This window comes from Poeciliopsis prolifica, unplaced genomic scaffold, assembly GCF_027474105.1.
Source record: "Poeciliopsis prolifica strain line A6 unplaced genomic scaffold, Auburn_PproV2 SCAFFOLD031, whole genome shotgun sequence".
Classification (NCBI taxonomy): domain Eukaryota; kingdom Metazoa; phylum Chordata; class Actinopteri; order Cyprinodontiformes; family Poeciliidae; genus Poeciliopsis; species Poeciliopsis prolifica.
Genome location: NW_026562406.1, coordinates 6064585 through 6086642, shown reverse-complemented (window position 1 = coordinate 6086642; position 22058 = coordinate 6064585). Strand labels below are relative to the sequence as shown.

Sequence of the window (22058 nt, the reverse complement as noted above, 5' to 3'; positions counted from 1 at the left end):
CCGACTGACTCACAGAGCAATTTAAACTAATCAAGAATAACAAATGAAGGCCAGCGTGCGTTGATTGGCCACTGATCCAAAGCAGCCAATAAAACGGAGCACGCAATGTTGGAAAAAATGCCTGTGTGCGGCGAAACAAAAAGATCCACTTGTGGGATCTACGTCATAGATTATGAGAGCGTGACAATTAAGACTGGGCCCAGCAACAGGTAAAAAAAGAGAAGACAAACTGTTCTAAAATGACTCCAGCAATTTATTTTGATGGCTTAGAGCTTTTGGAGAGGAACAAAGACAAACAAAGCAGCAGAAGATACAATCTACTACAAATTCTATACATAATTGCAAAAACATACTCCTGAATCTTTTTCATGTTCTCTCTGTGTACATTAGTACGTCTGTCATGATAACAAATTTTGCTGGATGATAAATTGTCCCAAAAGGTATCGCAATTAACGATAATATTGTTGTTACAAAACCATTTTCAAGTAGTCATAACACATTCTTCCAGATCAATAAACTTTAGATTCTAATGAACATTTAACACTGGAACTGGAAGACATTTTAAACATCCAAAATAAACAACAAATAAAATTAATCATGAAGTTTAAGATTTAACTGATTTATGGATTATTTTGACAGGTCTATCCATTCGTTGTGAAATCTATGGATTTAGGTTGTAACTTTGACTGGGCCGTTCTAACACTTTGATCTAAATCATTCTCTTGTCGGTATGTCTGTGTGGTTAATGTCGTCTGTGTAAAAATGTGTAAAAAAAATATTCTTCTGCTTATACATTTTGCAATTAATTGCAGTAGTGGGTATGTGACTGTGACACAAAATCCCAACAGGATAAGTAAAGATAGAAATAAATTCACAGTTCATGAAATTGTAAGACAGCTCAAAATAGCTCTATTTAATAGATTAATATCAAAGTTGATTATTTTAAACTACAGCTTTTCCAGTCCTTTTTATTTCATATTATAAGTCAAACTAGAAAAAAAAACTTGTTTTCATTCTTGGCATATAAAACCACTGTTTTCAGTTTTTTACACATATATATAATAACCCTTTGCATGTATGAATCACTAAGTCTTTGTCATCCTTCAGACAAACAGAACCTGAATTGTGGGAGTTTTATTCTATAGCTCAATGCACCAACATTCATTTTCAAACAGCTTTCAATCTCTAAAACAAAATGTGACTTACTTGTGAACCCCACCATCTTCATCCAACATTTAAACCTTTTAAACATGCCAGCGACTACAAGACTGCCTGATAAAACACAGTGTGCAGAAACAACAACGTATCAAACGTCCACCTCTTCCACCGCCTGTCCAGATTTCAGTTTCATGATCACCTGTAAGAAACACAGAGAGGCAACCAAGATTTTAGTAATTTAAAACACTGAAGTAATATTAAACATTTTGTTTTATTTTGAGACAGCAGAGCTTCATGTGAAAGCAGAACAAATTGAAACTGTGTGGACCTCTTTCAGCTGGGCGATCTCTTTACTGTCCACATTTCTCTGGGCGTTGTTAGTTATGGCCTTTACTCTCGTTGCATAACTGAAAAGACCCATCAAGTTCAATACATAGATTTCTACCAGTGCAATAAATAAACAAATGTCTCTTTTTGTGTTTGATTCTTACATGAGAGATGTGAGAGTTTCATCCAGATTGTATTCTGATGGGGAAATGTTGACAATCATGAGGGTTTTGGCATTTCCTCCCAAAGAGTCCTGCATAACCTGGAAAGGAGTTGTGCTGCTTTGCATGACAGAATTTACAATCCAGGACCACATTTGGTTTTCATCAGCTTTTTTGTTTACTGCATGTTCTTTGGATAAATCTAGTTTGTGTATGGGTTTTTACACCAGCACCTGTGTGAGCTTGCTGTTCCTGTACGGTACATGTGGCAGCTCTGCAGACAATGCTGAGATCACATCACCCAAGGCACTCAGAGACTTGTTGATTGAATTTGCCTCCTACAAAGTGGCATGCAGTGCATTAATGTTCAATCCCATTTATTTTGATACTCCTACACTCTATATTTTTAAGCCTTAAAGCAGGTTTTAAGTTAGTATCCCAAGCCTTGCGTATTTCAAAACTCTTCTGAAAAACAAGAGATTTGCACAACTGCAAACTCACCAAAAATATTCAAGGGGTTTGAATACTTTTCATGGAGCACACCTTTAGCTGGTGGTCCTTGGCGCCTGTCTTTGCTGCTCTTTCACTCCCTGCCAAATCTACGAGGCTCAGCTTTCCAGTGTTGACACTCCCATTAGTCAGATTCCTGCTTTCCACCATGATGCCAACAATCAGATGGGAGCGGGAACTTTCGACATTCATCTCTTAAAAACAACCAGAACTGTTAGTTCAGAATTGTGATGCACTTTTGTACAGATAGTTTCAGATAGAGCTCACCCGATCACGTTCTAATAAACGTGGCTCTTCTGAAAGCCGATTCTCTGCTAACTTTTCTCTAACTGGAGCTAAAAGGATTACTCCAAACCATTTAGCGTAGCCCTGTTTGAACTGCACAGTACGGGTCACTCACTGGTGGCGGAGATGTGTCGATTGGCGCAAGCCTGTTGGAACAGAGCATAAAGCTCCTGGGCACTGGAAGCCTCCTTTGTCTCTGCTCCTTGGGCGAACACAACCCCTTTTCTGTTCCTTTTGATCTCCACCCGCCTGGTCGGGCCATGGGGTTGTGTCTGTGCATGGGCCTCACCCGCCTGGCTCACGAAGAGGTCCTGCAGCCTGTCGTTGTACAGCTCCAGCATGTAGGCCGAAACCTGAGGAGGGGGAAGGATGAAGAAGCACTGCAACCAGAGGCAGGAAGAAGCAGGGGGGAGACTGGTACCTTGAAGTCAAATTTAGAGCGGTTCTCTTGCATGATGTCAAAAATGGCGTTAAAAGATCTGGGCATAATCCCAGGGTTCTTCTGATCTTTGTCCCCAACCATGGTGAATGTTTTCCCTGAGCCTGTCTGGCCATATGCAAAAATGCAAACATTGTATCCATCGATGACTGACTGCATCAGCCTGTGGGAGGGAAATGTTGGGAGTTATTGGGAAACAAAGTGTTTGACATTCTTGTGTGTTGTATTGTTTTACCTGTTTACATCTTTAAACAAATCCTCCTGAGAGGCCTCTGTACTGAACACCTTATCAAACTGAAACTCTCTGGGACCTCGTTGGGTTTCCACAGTGACAGAGTAATCATCTAATTTAGCCACCACAACGGCCCCACCTTGTGTAGCTTCACTACGGTTCACTGGACGAATTCGACAAAACACCCTGATTTTACCTAATAGGGACATAGGAGCATGAAAAAAAGTCACAAGAGTCTAGTCCTTACTGAAAAAACTTGATTGTAAGTTGGTAATGTTTGTGTACCTTTCATTTCTTCCACCATGTTATAATATTTCTTCCTCATTGCTCTTTCAAATGTGTAATTCTCAACCACCTTCTTTTTCTCTTCCTTTTCTCGCTTCAGCTTAAGAGAAAATAATGAAAAGACGTTGGTACTGTAGACATTCAAAAAGCATCTTCAGTTTGTTGAGGTAAGTTTTGATTCTAAAGGTGTCATTCCCAATCACTTCTACTTTGCTATTATTTCTCTCACAGTTGAAAGGATTTTATTGAAAGGATAAAAAAAAGAAGTGATTTTTGGAAAACAATAATCTCATAGCCCCAACTTTGACCCAACAGTAACTCCAAGAATCTCAAATTGAAATAATAAACTAGAAAATTCTTTCCAAAGTGTGCCCATCAGTTTGGACCCAGCGTTCTGATGCTAAAAAATAGCATCAATAATAAGCTTAGCTAAAATATTACAAAGTAGCCTATGGAGAGTCACAAGCATGTTGACTAACATGGACTTGAACCATTCATTATGTTAAAATTACTCTGGTGGCTCTGAGTCTGAACGCTTACCTGATCCTGCAGCAGGAGAAGCTGCTGGCCAATGCCCTTTACAGTCCTCTGTGTGGCTGGAAATGTCTCTTGTCCCACGATGTCCTCCAGCTCAGACATTTCACAATCTAAGCACAGAGTAAAAGTCATTCATCATTTCTCAGACAGGAAAAGTAAATGTGATCATCTGATGTGATTGCAAGGTGGATGTAACTGCAATAATAAAAGTGGTTAGAATCTACCTCAAGATGTTGGTTCAGTGGAACTTTGGTCTAATTCATCATGTGCGCTCTCCAGCAGAGAACAGTAAGGCTGATATGTTTAAATGAATTATGTTACAGTTGAACCCCAAATCACTCAGACCCCTACTTGATTTAGATTCAAAGATATTTTCAACAACCAGGTTTGTTGCTGACAGGAAGACAGATAGGGAAGTCTCAGAGCATGATACAACAATGCCAAAGAAATAAGCATTTTTCTTTCCTATTAACATTTAAAATATTACAATAGCCAATATAAAAGTTGTTTTAAGCACTACAACAATCAAACTTTTTGCTGGGAAGCTTTTTCATGTTGCAACTTGTATTTTCATTCCTCATCTTTGGCGATGAGCTCCAAGTCTTTGAAATTAGGAGCCACCTAACCATCATCCTAATCTTTGCTCCCTCCCTTGATTCTCTTTAGCTAGTCCAGTAATTTTGGGCTTGACTGTTTTAAAAGTTAATATCTCATATAAGACTTGTGGTTGAAGAAGTTTCTGTCCTGAATCAAGAAGTTCAGCTTTGACTAGTTTGGTGATACATGAATGTGAACTCAAACTTGATTGCATGCAGTGCTTTGTAAGGTCACGCAGGAATTGCCAATGAACGTCACAGCTGTGTTTGATAGGTAAAAGTTGAACTCCCTCAATAGAAACATTGAAAATGTTTATTATAACAGCTTGTGTGATCAGTGTTTTGATCAATACAGTTGTTGTCCTCTAGTGTTTGTGTAGCTATTCATTTACTCACATTTTTGGGCCAATATTCAGCTGACCTTAGAGTTGAACATACCATTCATTACAGGGCATTCCCCAGATTTGATGAAGTCTAAAGCAATTTGACACACCTCATGCTCCCTCACTGTCTCTTGCAGAAAAGACAGGCTTGACTCATCTGACCTATAAGGTGAAACAAAAGTTTAAACTGCAGATTTAATATTTTTCCTCAGTAAAGGTTTACATAGATATTTCAAGCCATGGTAATTTTTTTGCAGACATTTTTGAATGCCTCTGACCCCTCTTGTCTGGGAGTCTTCTCTTTATCATTGCTGTCCTGTTTAGCAGTTTGCAGATGAAGTTTGTCTCTGGCTTCAGCCAAAGCAGCCTGATTGTCTTCAATCATTTGCTGCAAAAGAGCTCTCGACTCCGGCACTACGCTGCAGATTTCATGGGCCTTGAGGAAAAATGATGGGAAGGTATCAAACATCAACTTTGGAAGACACATTTGACAATGATTAACGCGATTAGCAGCCTGAGGGAAGTTGCTCTGCGCAGTATGTGGCTGGCACCTTGGTTATGACGGTGGGGAGCAGGACGCTGCAGTGTGGCTGTGGGACAGGAGGGACAGGGATCTTCTCTGGTTCCATGAACACAGTGATCTCCCTCTCCTTCTGGTACAGGCTCTCCTTCAGCTCCTCCAGGCGGGCGTTGGCCCCCTCCAGTGGCTGATCTGAGACACTGCATGTCTGAACAGAAATGCACAGCGACCTAAAAATGCACTTGCTTGCATTTAAACAATCACTAAATATTAATATGAAAGAAAAGTAATCCAGGTACGTAGAGAAATTTGATTTTGTTCCACTTTTATTCATCAAAAAGATAGGCAAAAGATTAAAAAAAAAAAAAAAACATTCAGCCACCTCTGGTAGAAACCACTGCTGCGAAGGTTGTACTCTTCTTTGCAAAAAAAAGAGAAAGAGTAGTTAAGCAATCTCAGACTGGATGTGGTGAGACAGACAACTTCAAAAAGGTTTCCAGTTTGACCATAAATCCATGGAACATAATTTCCAAACAAATCATGAAAATGTTTTGTATGGCAAATGCAAGACGGGCATTTTTTTTTTTTTTTTTTTGCTTGGTCTTGAAACATAGAGGAAGGTGACATGTAACCAAAAGGAAAAAAAGATGTGGCCAATCATTGTATAGCCATGATTTAGCAAGGGGGACTAACTTTTTATTTATTTATTTATTTATTTTTGCTGTAGAGTTAATTTGGCTTAGCTTTTTTCCCATGATAACTAAAATCATCATTAGAAAACAAAATTTCTATTTACAGTTACATTTGGGTGACATAAAAAGATTGTTTGAGTATTTGAAAGATTTTGAGAGACCAGAAAGGGGGGAAATATTTTTGTACACCACTCTATGTTGAATGATTGATTACTCTCACAGATTAAACGAAGCAAAAGAAAAGGTCTTGAGCACATATCACTATTTTGTCATTTTGATGACCCACCTCCGTTTGTTCTTTCTTGTCTGACCCCTCCTCATCCTCTGCTGCTCCCTGTTGCGCCTGTGATGAAGATACTACCAATATTTCTTGGACTTGCCCTATTTCTTGTCTGGCCATCTGCAGCTCCTGCAGTGCTGCTCGGGGTAACACACACAGAGAGACTTTTCAGCCCTTTTTCTTGTTCTTTCTTTGTCCATGTCGCCAAATGCTGCTGGACTCACTGGAGGCCTGGTGGCAGTGCAGGGCATCCAGCCTGCTGGAGAACAGCTCTAGCATTTTGCTCTGACGCAAAAGAAAAAACACGTGTTATTTTTTACTCCCGCTCTTCTGCAATATGGCCACTAGAGTGTGCTCTGCCACATGCTCCCTAACTTTTTCTCTCTGCCATTGCAGGGTCTCTTCTTTCCATCTTCTCCTCTCAGCTCTTTGCTCCTCCAGCAGCTGCTCGTTGTGTGCAGTCAGCTCCTGCAATACACATAAATGTCTTCTTCAATTGCAGTCTCCATGATCCACCATACGGTGGAACAGAAATAATGGATTAGTAAGTTAAATGTTTGCATGAAAAGGAAAAGATGCATTTCTGAGTGACCTACTGCAACTTTCTTCTCCAGGTCAGCCTTCTTCTTCTCCACTTTGTCCTGGTAGAGGTTCAGGAATCTCCTCACAGTGTTCAGTTTGTTCTGGTAGTGAGATCTGACCTTCTGTATGATCCGTTCCCGAGAACACATGCAGACCTTCGATGAACGTTCTGTTTAACTTCATATTCACACACTCTTACACTTTTTTTCTTTCACCTGTGTCTCCTGTGCTGTGAACTGAAAATTCTCCTCCAGCTCCTGCACAGTTTGCAGGTGTCTCTTCTTCATTGCCTTCATGTCTTCAGCAATCTGTTCGTACACAATGTGCTGTCAGTTCACCAAAATGTGCAAAACTGCATCCTGTTTTGCAACATGACCTAATGGCTTCGAGGTAGCAGCATCAGGGCAACCATGTGAGAGTGAGTAAGAATAAAACACCAGATATATGACAGTAGCTCCATTGTGCTCATACTTAACAACTGCATTCAGATGTCTTGATGGCTGCTTGACATTCAACCAAAACCAAAACTACAGCTTTGGTTTTCAGTGAAATTACAGTAGATATTATGTGTATTGGAGAGATTCTACTCCTTGAATTTCTTTACATTTTGTGATGTTACAATTACAATAATCTATGTATTTATTAGGGCATTATCTTGTAGACTAATACAAAGAAGTGCATATATATATATATATATATATATATATATATATATATATATATATATATATATATTTTTTTTTTTTTTTTTTTTTTTTTTTACAAAAGCATGACAAGCTAATTCTTGGAACCACTTGTAAACTAACCCTGCTTCTCTATAACTTCATCTCATACCTTTAAAGTTAAAGAATAACTTTAGAGGAAATCAAACTGACTTTGACTTTTTAGGTTCTGAAAGTCAAAGTGTAAGGCCACATGCTCCCTAACTTATACTTTCTGCCATTGCGTGGTGTCTTCTTTCCATCTTCTCCTCTCAGTTCTTTGCTCCTCCAGCAGTTTTTGCAAAAACAATTTAGCATTTTTTCCCTACTTCACAATAATGTAATATTTTTGTGTCGACCCATCCCATAAAATCCCATTTAAACGTAAAGCTGGTTGTAGTTTCAGTGTGACAGAATGTGAAAAAGATGTCTGACTACTTTACATAAAACAGATTTCCCTGTAAGTATTTTGCTGTTTGAGCTCCTCTGAAATTTCTCTTTACCTTCGTATAGAGTGAACATATGGATATGGATCACATGCTTTTATTAGTTTTGCTTATGTAATTATTTAGGGTTTTTTTTGTCTCGATCTTTACTGTTGAAAATAATAATTAAAAATGGTCCTGTACTGCTTTATCAGCTTAATTCTTTCCTCATTGCACTGTTTTCCTGGTGCTGCTCATTGTTTTACCTGAGCGACGCAGAGCTCAGCCGACTCATAGGGGATGTAAATCCTCAGTTCCTGTGATCGCTCAGCTTCTCTGGCATCACTGCCAACTCCCAGCTGAGACTCTGATGAGCCTGCATAAAAATAAATATGTATGATTATTGTTTACTTTAGAGCAGGAACTCAGGTTGATAATTATTATCGAAGTAACCTCTGTCTCTCATGTCTGTGAACTGTTTCAATGAAATAGTTCTTTCCATCGTGGTTCACTTGGTAACTCATATTTTATATGTTTTTTTGCTGTTTTTTTCAACCCAACTTAAATGTTAAAGAATAAAATTGTTCTGACAAGTGAGCTTGAAAATTTTATTTGGGGTTCTTGTCTAAGATGTGCTGTTAGTAGGTCAGACAAGGTAAAAATAGTCATTTGTATCCAATTTTTCTTATCCTCTAATCCTCTGAAGAGAGAAAAGCACATTTAAAAATAGTGGTTTAAATGTAGATCTAAATTGCAGTTCTTAAAAATATATCTAAAAATGCCTCCATTCAGATACTCAACCCTCATCACATTAACATAATTTATTTTGTATACAAAACCTTGTCCATTGCGTTTCCTCCTGTCTGCAACAATCCAGCGTCTAAAAGCAGCCCACCTCCTCCTCCATGGATTTTTGTGCTGATGCATGTCTTGTACAGGAAAGTTGGAAGGCCGTTGTAAAACAGAAAGAGTTCATTGACAAAAGAGAAACAGAAAGCATTCATATTTAAAGCATGAAATTTCTCTTTACCTTAGTATAGAGTGAACATATGGATATGGATCACATGCTTTTATTAGTTTTGCTTATGTAATTATTTAGGGTTTTTTTGTCTCGATCTTTACTGTTGAAAATAATAATTAAAAATGGTCCTGTACTGCTTTATCAGCTTAATTCTTTCCTCATTTTCTTTATTCTGTTTCCAGTCATTTTTCCATCATCAGACATTCACAAAGCCAATCCTTCAGGAAAAACAAAAGCAGCCTAACACACTTATCTTATCTACTGGGGTGTGTTGAGACTCACTGATAACAGGGGAGCTTTATCTTTTCTTAATATAAGGTATTATAGTTGGACATGTAACGACAGGCATATTCACTAGTGAATCTGAAAGATGAAGGTATTCCTGTTGAAATTTCAGTAGATTATTACAGTTTACATTAGAATAGAATAGAATAGAATAGAATAGAATAGAATAGAATAGAATAGAATAGAAACACCCTTATTGTCCCACAAAAGGGAAAATCAGGTGTAACAAAAGAATAAAACACAAACACATGAAAGTAAAATTTAAAAAATTGTATATCTATTTGAAAACAAGAAAAACTAAATTGTCCAAAACACAAACTAAATCTGGCGAAAAGTAGGATTATTATCCCAGATTATAACACTTTTTGCTACAGAGGTGTTAATTAATCTGTTTTTTTAATTAACACCTCTGCATTTGAGTGCTGGTAACACGTATTTGATGATAATGTTTTTTGATAATATTGATAAAATATTTATTCACTTTGCCGAACGTAAAAGGCTTCTGGTCATCTGCAAGACATTTTCTGTGTCTCTAAATCTATCAGGCTGTTACTCCTAATATAAAGCTGTCACTTTTGCAACATAGAGACGGAACAATTTATTTTACACACAAGCTTCTTTGGTTTTCTGTGTTTTGGGTTTCTTTAATACTCAGCAAAAACGTGGCAACGAAAATTTAGGAAATTCCCTCAAATGATTTGAACCTAATCTACGAAAGGCTTACTTTGAAGAAGTTTGTCTCACTGATTATTTCTCAAGAATGAAAGAAATCCAGAATGCTACAAAGATAATGCAGGATGTACAACATTTTAATTAAAATACATTCCAGCCCATCAGCCTCTGGCTATAATTAAGAACAGAGGAAATATGTTTACCACCTTTGGAGCTGCCTGTCATCAAATCTTTATCCACCTACAACGTTTTTATATTTTGTAGTGACGTAATTACACGTAAGTCTACATTGCTGAGATTTTAATGTGACAGGCCAACACAAAGAGCTGCTTAATAATAAAGTGCAAGAAGAACTGCTGAAGAAGAAGGACTCAGTCCGATGAAGTGGAGAAGACCTAAATATGCGGCACCAGCGTTAACACCCTCATGCCCCCTGCGGAGCGCCTCTCAGTCACATGATCAACATCAAGTGAAAGCATTCAAGAGTGTAATTATTAACCTTTTTACGGATGAGAAGAAGCAATTCGAGGTGGGCTCTACTGTAATGACTGAACTGATTTTTGAGACATTTATGACAATTTTATTGATCCGTTGTGAGCACAAGAATGAAGACATAAATTTCAAGAACATCACATTTTATTTAAAGTATTACATACAATTTCAAGATGACATCTGACTGAATGTGTGCATTTTTTGGGTGATTTACATCTTTTGAAATGAAACAAGAAACCCCAATCAAAACAAAAAAATATTTTTATTTAAAATTATCAAAGAGGTTATGCCCTGTTTATTTTATTTTTTTACTTTTTGCATCATCTTACATCTAAAGCACAGAGTGATTCCAATCAAACAGTATGCTTTAAATCTTTCTCCACTATATCTGTCACACCCCCATCCCCTCTTTGTTTTCTGGTACAGGAATCTAGGCGTGTCGTCATGCTGCTATTCTCTTCTCAGAAATACCTTTCAGTGGAAAAACAGAAATCATGTCAGGATACTGAAAGTTCCTACCACGGGGAAATGCATCAGCTGCCTTAGCTTGGGAACAGACAGAAAATGAACCCAAAGACTTAAACCAGAGCGAAGCCGAATGAGACTAAGACTGACCTGATGTGTTGTTTCCGTACTGCTGAAACTGTGAGTTGGGAAATTTTGGACTTGGCCTCCGCTCCTTTAACTCCGGTACACTCCCGGGCAGGTTTTCCAAATCCTGCTCCGACACTGGGGCATGGCCCGACTGTGACGGCTCCTCCGGCTCCTCTGTCGACCCGATAGTCGTCTCCCAGGCAACTGAGACAGAGAACAACATTCAGATGATCTAAATGAACACTGCATGGAGGTCATGTGAATATAAATGCTTATATGCAAGGTCTTGTGGTGGAATTAAAAATGAAATCAGAAATATATTTCACTAGACGTTGTTCAGTTCCTCTTGAAATGCTGAAGGTTTGAGTCTTGATCGTTTTCTTAGCATTCCAGACATACTTCTCTGAGTTCAAGCCCAGAATGCAGCTCAACGACTGCGGCACATTCAAAGAGCTTTTCTATTCACACTGGTGTAAGCCTTCCCACGGCAACGCTTGACGAAAAGATCTGTAACTCTGAGCTCCTCTGTAACTTTCTGTCACGTCTGATTTTAAGATACCTACAATTAATGTTGCCATTAATGGAAAGGAACCCATGTTAATGGTAATCTGTGTTTATCTCGCAACAACTCAACTAAATGTGTAATTCAAACAAGTATAGTAACTTAGACAATTCAAGCCTTTCTGATCATTGACTCCGCCATCGTTTCTTATTCCCACTCTGACCGTTGCTGCACCATCAACTGTGAGACAGCAGCTGCGGAGGTGAGAAATGTTTTATCTATACTGTGTCCTGAGATCAGACAAATTAGGACTACAGCAGAGTTGCAGAAATATCTTAAAATAGCGGGAGGAAGCTGCAGAGTTTATGATATGGCAAATAAGCAAACAAACAAAAAATCACTGTAAGTTATCAAGATGTGATAAGTTTAGATTAGTTTAGTTGTTTAGCTTAGTTTGGATAGTTTAAAATACATATTAAAGATATCAAGATGAAAAAATAATTATAAAAGTGCAAGAAGAGGCAAAAACACAGTGGACTTATATCAAGCCTCTGCCAAAATGATACAGAGAAAAATAAAAGAATTCACCTGTTGATTATAAATAATTGAAATACAATCAATACAGAATAAAAACACCTAAGAGTATTAATGGAAATTTAAATAAAACTTACAAAAAAAAAGTGACATTTCTTATATACATATAGAGTTAAATAACAATTAAACTCTTTTAGAGAATGACTCTTTTAAAATGCAAAAAGTCATTCCAGAGTTTATCTTCTTTGTTTTGGAGAGAAAACTGATCTTCACTGGTTTGATAATTAGGAAGATGAAGTGTTTCCCTTGTCGATTCATAAAAATGCAAGAAGGCCTTCAAACCTTGTGTTAGTGCTCTGAAAGGACAAATCAGCTTCAGAAACACCTTGAGCTAACTCTGACACTAAGCATGCATAAATTGCTAGAGTTGCTTTTTTGAGGGTGCCTGGCTGTGACTTTCACATCTCCACACAAACTGTGGAAACCTCCTCTTTAAAAAACAAAAAAAAAAGCAAATAAATTCCCATTTCACCTTGTCAGGAAGTTGTGTTATGCGATGCACTTACTTTGCTTCCCAGCAGGTGCCACTGAGTGATGCCTCCCTACTTTCTTTCCCAGGAAGGTCAGGGAGTAGGATCTTCTAGAAGTCCCAGATGTGTTCATGTACATTATGTGTGTCGGTCCTCACCACTGTTCTTATGTTCTACCGATTCTCTATAGCATTTGGAGCTGGATCAGTCCAAAGATCTGCAGGGAAAATTAAGTTCAAATCCCCGTGGAGCCAAGATAGATAAAAAAAAGAAGAAAAAGTTACCTAATATGTAATCAAATTGGTCCAAATATTTCTGTCCACATGATGAAATCTTGTTCAATCCTTTAAATATTAGCAGATGTCTCAAAGCTGACACAGCCAATTCACGCAGAGAGTGTAATCTGCCTCTCAACCTCTTCCAGCTTCTGTAAGCTGCAAGCTGAAAATCCCAAATACTTCTTTATTTAACATTTTTAGAAAGAAAGAAATTGTCTACAGTTCTCATAGAACAATTTCTACTTGCATGGTACCTGAAGCACCATCCCCAAATGAAGCTATTTTCCATAACATACCACGTTAAAACCCAAATCAGTGTGTTTTTTTTTCTTCTTCCAAGCCATAGCAGTAGTGAGCTGGAAAATTTGATTAAAATGAGTTCAGATAAGTACCTGGTTGTGAGTCCTGTGCTCCCAGTCGCTGTGGCTCAGGTCAGTTTGAGTGCTGCTAAGCTACAGGAGGACAAAGCCAAGCTAAGCCCGATGCCTCAGGGGAACCAAACTCTCGACAGGGTTTAAATATTAAACTGCAGAGATGGAGTTTCACCAGCTCCTGGCTTCACAGCAGCAGAGCACGTTGGTAAAAAGATGCCCCCAAAGAGTCCTCAGGTTTCTTCTGTGTCAGATCCAGATTGCAACTGGACTCTTTGTTGTCACTCGAAGATATTTTGTGTTTACCTCCTCGCTTATTCAAGCAGGGGTCGTTTTATTTTCATTCGTTTTGGTGGAAATGGCACATGTTTCTCTGTTATCGGGGTCAAATCTGGCTAATTGTCTTTATTGCACTAAAAAGGAGTTGAATGCAGTATATTTTGTTCACAGTCCATATTCTTCAGGGAGATGCAGTTCAAAAACGATGGCCAACTCCTCTGATCCTGCAGCATCTGCTGCTGGTGCCTGACATTGCATTCTGCTTCCCTGTTGTTTTTGGCTGACCTGGTCTGGGATGATTTCCTTTCGTTTGCTGACTCTGACTCGTTTGTAGCATTTGGACCACAGCTTGCGCATCTGTTTAACACACCTTACTTAGCAGCAAATCCAAACCTGATGCCACTTTAATGAAAAATACAGCTTTACCTTCTATTCACTTTTCTTTCCCCAGCATTCAGCCCTGCACTTTCTGTATTTCTCTCTGAAGCTCTGAAAGTGTTGCTTTTTCAAATAGTGGACCAAAGCGTCATTTCAAAACCCACAAGTACAAGTGACGACAGGGCAAAAATTTTAAATTGCGAAATGTGTGATGATGATGATGATGAGTTTCATCACTAAAGATTTGTTAAGTTTGATTTTTTATTGTGACGACAAATTCTACCTGTGTTGAAATGATCCTGTCATACAAATGCATCATTGGCTTTTATTCATCTCTCTGTCAAAGAGCCGTCCAGTTGAGGCATGTATGAGGCCTTAGCTGCGCTGACGTGATTGTCTACCACACCTTAACGTAAGTCATTACCTTACCACACCAAAACCACACTCCTTTCAGGAAACTCCGAGGCTTATGTTTATCTCTTTGTTTATCTAATTGTGTTTAATGGCGTTTATGATGGCATCTGTCGCTTTTTATTACACTTAAAAATGTTTCAGTCAGTCAAACAAAGATAGCCTACAAGTAAACAAAAAAACTGTAAAAATGTCTCATATTTTGATTTCATTTATCAAGGAAAAAAAGCTGTCCAGAACAAAATGATCCAAAGTGAAAAAGTGGCTGCAGATCCGTGTTAAAGCATAAATCAAACAGAGATTAACAAAGTTCTCTAGAAATCTTCCACTGCCACAGCCGCACCCAGCCAGGATTTAAAAATTTAAAAAAATGTCATGGCTTGATTGAAAGAGATGAGAAAGTCATTGACCTCAGTTAGTGAATTTATTGATCACCACTGTCTGTTTTTTGGAGTTGCCGTCTCATGCCTGTGTCTTTATTTCCAGACCAATTTCAGAATATTTCACAGCTGATCTTGCTTTAGATGGGGGCATGGTCTTTTTGATTTTTTTTTTTTTGCTTAGAGTTCTTTTAACCTGTTTCACACTGATTCTGTTTAAGTGATTTCCTTATTCTGCTGGTTTTCACACAGGACCAGATTGGCTTGGAGAACTTTTTTACTTTGTCATTCAAGCAATACATTGAAAATAAATAAATAATAATAAAAAGAACATTTGTATTTACTCCAGTTGTTTTTGTGTAGTGTGACATTAAGCTTATTTTGGTCATCTGAAACATCTACAGCGGTGCATTTTGCAAGCAAGTTCCATAATTAAGATGCTATATGGCTAAGTTATGCATATGTCTTTGTTCAAACATAATTAAAGAGAAATTATCTGACGACTTAAACACTGAGTCAGCAAAAAAATAAAATAAATAATGCATTGATAAATAAGTAAATGTGTTAAATGTGTAAAATGAACTGAATGCTAAAGGCGGCCCATATTAGGAGAATATAATATGAACTCAGAGCATTTCTCATAAAGTCAGTAATCCCCATAACGCAAACTACCCACGGAAGTCCCACATGTTGCATATCCCCGTGATTTTCCAGAGGATAACATTTTTTTATGAAGGATCAGGACCTGGCGTTTTCCCCGCACATGTGTCCCAGTAAGCCGCGTGGCTGTTAAACATCTGCAGGAGAAAAAACGCGCACAGATGTCTGCGCACTGAACGCCGCCGTGCGTCACGGACGGTGCTCCGCTGCGCCAGGCTGTGTAGGGCAGACGCTCAGTCCAATCGCAGAGGTGGAGCCTGGGTAGTATGGGCTGGACGCTTCACTAGGTGGAGTTTAGCTCAGACATAAATACACTTCTTCTGCCCTTACAACGCCCCTGCAGCCACACAGTAAGACTAACTTCTCCCCTCTGAGGCCTCTCGGTAAGTAGTTTGTCCGCCATAAGAAGTTAAAAAACTGCATCCTGTTCTCCTGTTCTTAGTTTATGACTTTAGCTCAGAGTTTGTGTCTAAACTGAAATGCGTGTTTGCTGCGTCTTACGGGACTGATGCGCTTTCTGAGGGTGTGGCTGATGAGACAGCGGAGATGTTGCAGGTTTTGCGTTGTTACGGTGTTATTACGCCGCTGTACTTCCCATTCAGGCGCCATCTGAAATTATATGAAATGGTCGATGAAGTCCATAAAAGTCTGTTTCCATGTCAAGCTGGTTGTGGGTGTGGCTGCGCAGTTTGCAGATTGTTGTAATTACTGAGTTAAACCTCTGGTGAACACAGTTCAGATTGAGTCTTTCCTCTGCCTTCAAGTTTGATGGATTTGAATAAAGCTAAAAAACAAAAACAAAAACATCTTCAACAAAACAAAGCCTGCAATCTCCTCTTAAAATGTTTTTAGCCGTTTTAAAATGATCGCTGAACTCTAACTTTGTCCTCTCCTCTCACAGACAGAACCAACTCTCCCAACATGTCTTTCATCCAAGCCTTCTTGCAGCAGACAGTTTATCTGGGCATGCCCGATGAGTCAGTGAGTAACTCTTCAGCACTGTTTTAGTTGCTAAGGCCAACCTCTCTGTTTTTTCCTTTTTTCCCCCTCCTTCCTCTGTGGTATGCCCTTGTGGAAAAACTGATCAGGCAGAAAGGGGGCGTAGAGGAAAAAAAAAGTCCAAGATGGGCGTAAAAAGGGAAGGAAAAGGTAGTAGGCCTAAAACAAAGATAAAATTAGAGCTGAAAAGAGAAAAATGAAAGGAAATCTGTACTTTTAAGGTTGTGTGAAATGAAACTGATGACTGAAGCTTTGGGTGTGTGTGACTCAGAGAAGCAGGAATTTGTGCCCCTCCCTTTATAAACATCTCAAACACAGATTGCTACTTCTCCTTTCTCTGATTGCTTAAAGTTGAATTAGGGAGAACGTTGCACAACTTTTTCACGCATGATTTCTGTCCCGTCTCCTAAGGTATTGCTCACTGCACCATCATGGCACTCACAGCCGTGGAAGTACAAAAAGCGAGAGTAAAGTCTGTTGCAAGTGTCATTTCCAAGCTGACACTTGCAGCTTTCTGTGTGATCTTCATGCACACGTTTATTAGCCAGTTGTATTTGCTTCTGCATTTGAGCAAGTAAGACTTTAAAGTGAAAAAAAAAGAAAGAAAAACTTTTGCAGCACACCTCATGCACTCCTCTTTGCAGCGATCAATCAAATAAGACAACCCCACCAATCACCTGCGTTGCCTTTTAGCTCCTCAAGAACGAGGGAACGGTGACTGCTGCTCCAAACTTCAACCCCAGTGCGGATGCTGGAGTCCTGGAAAAAGCCATCAAGACTAAAGGTGACTTTTAAAGCCAGACACAGGCTCTGGTCAGACATGTGTGAACATGTTCCTCTGGCCTTGAAGACCTGAGAGCTGTAGGAACCTCTGCTAACTTTACATTTATTTGTGTTTTATTGTAATGTCTTAGTTCACGGTACTTTTAAACAATTTACAATACATGTTGATTTGATTTTGATGAAAAGATTTTTTAATTTTGAATTTTCTACCATTTACTGTATCTAAAGTACTTTTCATTTTGGATGGTAAGTCCTCTAACAATGAAGAGTGATGGACCGAATTCTGTTTGTAAAAGCTAAAGAGAAATATCAATACCATCTTCCATACATCGTGTGTCATTACAACTTCATGAGACAAATCATTGTCTTAACTAATCGCACACTGCAGGCGTAGATGAGCACACCATCATCGACATTCTGGTCAGAAGGAGCAACGACCAGAGACAGAAAATCAAAGAGGTGTACCAACAGGCCTATGGGAAGGTCAGAACCGCTCCTCTAATGTATCAGTGGCAGAAAAAACGTCAGGTTATTTTTGTGCTTATACGTGACTTCGCTTTGTCTGTAGCCTCTGGAAACAGACCTGAAAAAGGCCCTGAAAGGAGAGCTGGAGGAAGTGGTGCTGGCTCTGCTGAAGACACCGGCGCAGTACGACGCCCAGCAGCTGAAGCTGGCGATGAAGGTTGGTCAAACGCACAGAGTTCAATAGATCCATTTGAACAGCACACTAATAAATAAATCAGTTAAATGATAAAAATTAAACTATTCCATTATAACTAAACATACAAATAAGTGGCATAAGTCTTGGTTATTTCAGTATATAAAATTGTAGATAGTTTGAAATGTGTGTGATAATGGAGCTTCTTCTTTCTGCCGAAGTGAAACTTGCCCAGCAGTTCAGAGTTCAGTAATATGCTGCCACATAAATAGTATGAAGTATTTAAACATGTTCTTAAATTTCGAAACTCTGATGTGAGTATGACGCCACACTGAGTTTGATACGACACAGTTGTGAGCTAACGGTAACGGTGCTAACTCGTAATAGCCCTACATGCCAAAATCAATGTGTTTCCCTCGTTTTTGCTTACACATGCTTCTCATGCTGATAAATAATTTCCACGTGCCACTTTCACAATGTTTTATATCTTTGGCAGTCGTATTAGAAATTGACCTCTGGACTACTTGGAGACTCAGGACTATCCAGATCAAAATTTAAGGTTTAGGAGTTGAGAAAGCAGCAATAAAGTAGCAATAAATATGTTTATTGCTACTTATCTCAACTTTTTTGTTCTTTAGTTCAGTGACATACATAGTGATGAGAAATATATGTTTGTGAATGTGTTACTTTTGTCAAAACGCATGCAAAGGGGACAACAACTGTTTCAGCTGGTATTGCTGACACTTCATCATAATGATTTCATTTCCAAATCAAATGAATACCCAAAACTTTGTGATATAAAATTCAGATGTGACACAATGACATTTCTGACCAAATATTGCTTTTTTGAATGGGATTATACTTTCTTCTCCTGCAGCCCAAAGCTTCGGCCGTACCATCCTCTGTTTTTTTTTTTTTTTTTTAATTCATTCATCCATTGTTTTCTTAGTGGAAGCTGGTTTATTGGATTTGGGTTCGTTATAATACCAGGTATTTCTCACAATGTTAGTATTTCTGCTCACACATTCCTGTGTCAGGGTCTTGGTACCGATGAGGATACTCTGATCGAGATCTTGGCCTCCAGAACCAACAGGCAGGTCTTGGACATGAAGAAAGCCTACAAGGAAGGTCTGTACCTAAAAAGAGTCTCTAAACTCGTAGGCAGTAAATACTTTGAGAATAGTTTTTTACAAAAAGGCCAGAATGTTCATACAAGCTGAATTAATTTTTTCTTTATTTTTTATTTCCTAGACTACAAGAAGGATCTGGAGGAGGACATCAGGTCGGACACCAGTGGAGACTTCAGGACTGCCCTCCTTACTCTCTGCAAGGTTTGTCCTTTATTTTAGCCAGTGAAGTTTGGAAGGTTCCCAGGTTTTACAAAAGTATATATTTGATTTCAGACAAACCTTAATTTTTTTTGTGGAGAAATTATATCCAGCAGCGACCATTTTTGAAACAGTGGAGGAGTTAAGAGACCATAATTTTTGCAGAATAATTTTACTTTAAGGTTTATCATTCCTACAGTGACAGACATTTGCTTTTTATCCAGCAGCACCCAAAAATAACAAGTTTGACTTTTAGGTGTTTTTCCCCTATGCTTCATGATAATAGTCAAAGTGTTTTCATCCAAAATCCGAGCAGAAAAGAAAAAAAAGTGTTTGACATGGTGCTTGAAGACATTTGACATAAAATTAAAACATAAAAATGTCCAACTCAGACTTTGAAAAATGTACAAAAAGATTCTTTAACACTAAGCATCTCATAAATCCATACACAATTTCTCTTTCCAGTGCTTGTAACTTTTATTTGACAATGATCAAACAAACACAACAACGCCTAGAAATTAAAGAGCTTGGAAAAATATCAATAACAACTATAATATCAATATTATAGTTGTATTCTTTTTCATCAATCTCGACAAAAAATAAGATTGAAATGAATTGCAGATCCTGTCAGAAGAACTTAAACGATACAAACTGATCACTAACAAAAAGATCTAGAGATGTAATCCTTTTGAGATGCTAATAACTCAAGTAAAATTTGAGTTTAGCACATGTTCATTAATTTTTATAAATATGTCATAAGCAAATAAAGGGACATTTTTTTCAACTTTCATACTACATACCTAGATTGAGCTAAATATTCTGCATCCCTGAGCTTTGTATTTTTTGTATACATTGTTTCTTTTCTTTTTTTAGGTTGACAAGGCAGAGAAATAAGTGTCTTATGGTTCAATGTGCTGTTGCATGTCATAGGCTGGCAGGACTGAAGGAGTCAATGAGCAGCTGATTGACAGCGACGCCAGGACTCTGTATGAAGCCGGCGAGGGGAGGAAGGGCAAAGACTGCTCCGCCTTCATCGAAATCCTGACCACCAGGAGTGCCCAACACCTCCGCAAAGGTTAGTATGGTAACCCGTTGAGAAAGATGTTTCCATCCCTTTCAGAGTTAACACTATTCTGCTTTTTTTCTGTCTTTCTTTTTTTTAAAGTGTTTGATAGGTATTCAAAGTACAGCAAAGTGGATGTGGCCAAAGCAATCGACTTGGAGATGAAGGGAGATATAGAAAGCTGCCTCACAGCAATAGGTGAAGGCAGATACTTGCACTCTTAATTTCAGTTACTTAAGAGATTATTATAACCACTACTAGAATTAATCTTGAGACGTTCTTCTGAATTGCAACAGTGAAATGTGCTGGAAGCAGGCCGGCGTTCTTTGCGGAAAAGCTCTACTTGGCCATGAAGGTACAGCCTGTGTTGGAGCAAAATTCTGTCTACTCTGTGTCGGCTAACAAACATTTTCTAATTCTTTGTTTTGCTCTTTCTCCGTCAGGGTAAAGGCACTCGCAAACACATCCTGACTCGCATCATGGTGAGTCGTTCTGAGATCGACATGAAGCGGATCAAGGATGAGTACAAGAAAAACTACGGCAAAACGCTCTACCAGGACATTCTGGTGAGCAGACATCAAAACATGCAATTTCTTCCATTTTCTTGGGTTTTACATATTAAGATGGATACAATAGGCCATTCAAAACTTTTAGAGTTTAACTGTTTCTTTTTTACCATCAGGATGACACAAAAGGAGACTACGAAAGGATCCTGCTTGCTCTCTGTGGTGAAAACTAAAAGCCTGCCTCTGGGACCGAAGTGGAAAAAGCCAAAGATCTCCAATGATATTCAGCAGCTGTGGAAAATCCCTTATTGTCTTTTGACATGTATGGTGTCCTGTGCACTCATGGAAGACTGAGAAGACGAATCTTCGACTGTCACGACATTTAGAAATAAGCAAAATATTCTGTTGAAGTTGTCTCTGCTTAAACCCTCCCTCTACCCCAAAATATGGTGTATTATGGCAGCAAAGGTATCACATTGTGCTCCTGGACCAATACTTTAGACTGACTTAGCTTTGCATTTATTTCCAGAGGCTCAAAAAGCTTAGGCTGATGTATGCAGGCTAACTAGTTGTAGCAACATTTTTGAAGGAGCTTCAACATCTGCAAATAAAAGCTTTTTTTATTGAATGATTTGATGGGGTCTTGTATTTATATGCATGTAAACATATGGCAAACCAATGTGCGATATTGTTAAAAAATAAATCGTGGCAGTTTGAGGAAATGTATGAATTGCTTGAACCAGGTAGTTTTGGGAAACACAAGATGTTTTCCGCAATTAATAAACAAGCAATAATGACACAGTATGTGAAGAACTAAACATTGAAAGCAAACTTATTTTAATAATTTGGAGGCCAGAGCAAAGATTTGTTTGATCTTTTACAATCTACAGACAGACTGTAGGTGCAGAATGCAAATTAATAAAGGATTAACTGTATGAAATGTGTGTCACATTAAAAGTAGAAAGTCATTCTTGGCTTAATAATTTTAGATCACAAAAAGGCATGTGTTCTGTACACCTTATGATAGCAATATTTAGCTCAAAGAGAAGCCAAGAAGTAACAGAAGACGCCTCAGAAACCTGAACTTCACGGTTTATTAGCTACACAATATATAAGCACAGTTTTATCTTACAGTAAAGCTTTTGTTTAGGCCGAGGAATAGGCCTACATGTCTGTATGTATTATTAAACCATGCCTGTTCCTCTGAGATTGAAACAATTA

General features: G+C 38.4%; 2 protein-coding genes across 4 annotated transcripts; one reads left to right on the top strand and one right to left on the bottom strand.

Annotated features, from left to right (window-relative positions):
* Window positions 1-249: 249 nt before the first annotated feature.
* On the bottom strand, window positions 250-13571 carry si:dkey-96l17.6 (uncharacterized). 3 transcript variants are annotated; one of them, XM_055050718.1, is made up of 24 exons: window positions 13414-13571; window positions 13028-13184; window positions 12780-12960; window positions 11199-11381; window positions 8953-9042; window positions 8380-8489; window positions 7203-7295; window positions 7002-7109; window positions 6781-6873; window positions 6630-6690; window positions 6412-6542; window positions 5465-5641; window positions 5192-5349; window positions 4969-5075; window positions 3938-4044; window positions 3398-3497; window positions 3116-3308; window positions 2863-3043; window positions 2557-2794; window positions 2190-2350; window positions 1880-1984; window positions 1650-1747; window positions 1487-1565; window positions 250-1357 (listed from the first exon to the last, which is right to left on the bottom strand). In XM_055050718.1, the coding sequence occupies exons 3-24, from the start codon at window positions 12880-12882 to the stop codon at window positions 1307-1309; spliced, it is 2727 nt and encodes a 908-aa protein (XP_054906693.1). In that variant the 5' UTR covers window positions 12883-12960; window positions 13028-13184; window positions 13414-13571; the 3' UTR covers window positions 250-1306. The 3 variants fall into 3 exon arrangements, with proteins under 3 accessions (XP_054906693.1, XP_054906691.1, XP_054906690.1); XM_055050716.1 differs by lacking the exon at window positions 13028-13184; XM_055050715.1 differs by lacking the exon at window positions 13414-13571 and having other exon boundaries at window positions 13028-13381.
* A 2181-nt stretch (window positions 13572-15752) lies between these two features.
* On the top strand, window positions 15753-21465 carry anxa1a (annexin A1a). Its single transcript, XM_055050719.1, has 12 exons — window positions 15753-15883; window positions 16402-16481; window positions 17193-17283; window positions 17671-17765; window positions 17851-17964; window positions 18978-19068; window positions 19192-19271; window positions 20199-20343; window positions 20434-20529; window positions 20628-20686; window positions 20775-20897; window positions 21014-21465. The coding sequence occupies exons 2-12, from the start codon at window positions 16422-16424 to the stop codon at window positions 21068-21070; spliced, it is 1011 nt and encodes a 336-aa protein (XP_054906694.1). The 5' UTR covers window positions 15753-15883; window positions 16402-16421; the 3' UTR covers window positions 21071-21465.
* The last annotated feature ends 593 nt before the right edge of the window (window positions 21466-22058 follow it).

Coding starts and splice junctions, on each gene's coding strand:
- si:dkey-96l17.6 (XM_055050718.1), bottom strand. CDS start 12,882: ATGTACATGAACACATCTGGGACTTCTAGAAGATCCTACTCCCTGACC. Junction 3,498..3,937: donor TTCTCCTGCTGCAGGATCAG/GTAAGCGTTCAG, acceptor TTTTCTCTTAAG/CTGAAGCGAGAAAAGGAAGA. Junction 2,351..2,556: donor TCGACACATCTCCGCCACCA/GTGAGTGACCCG, acceptor GTTGTTTTTAAG/AGATGAATGTCGAAAGTTCC.
- anxa1a (XM_055050719.1), top strand. CDS start 16,422: ATGTCTTTCATCCAAGCCTTCTTGCAGCAGACAGTTTATCTGGGCATG. Junction 20,344..20,433: donor TGCCCAACACCTCCGCAAAG/GTTAGTATGGTA, acceptor TTTTTTTTAAAG/TGTTTGATAGGTATTCAAAG. Junction 20,530..20,627: donor AAGCTGCCTCACAGCAATAG/GTGAAGGCAGAT, acceptor GAATTGCAACAG/TGAAATGTGCTGGAAGCAGG.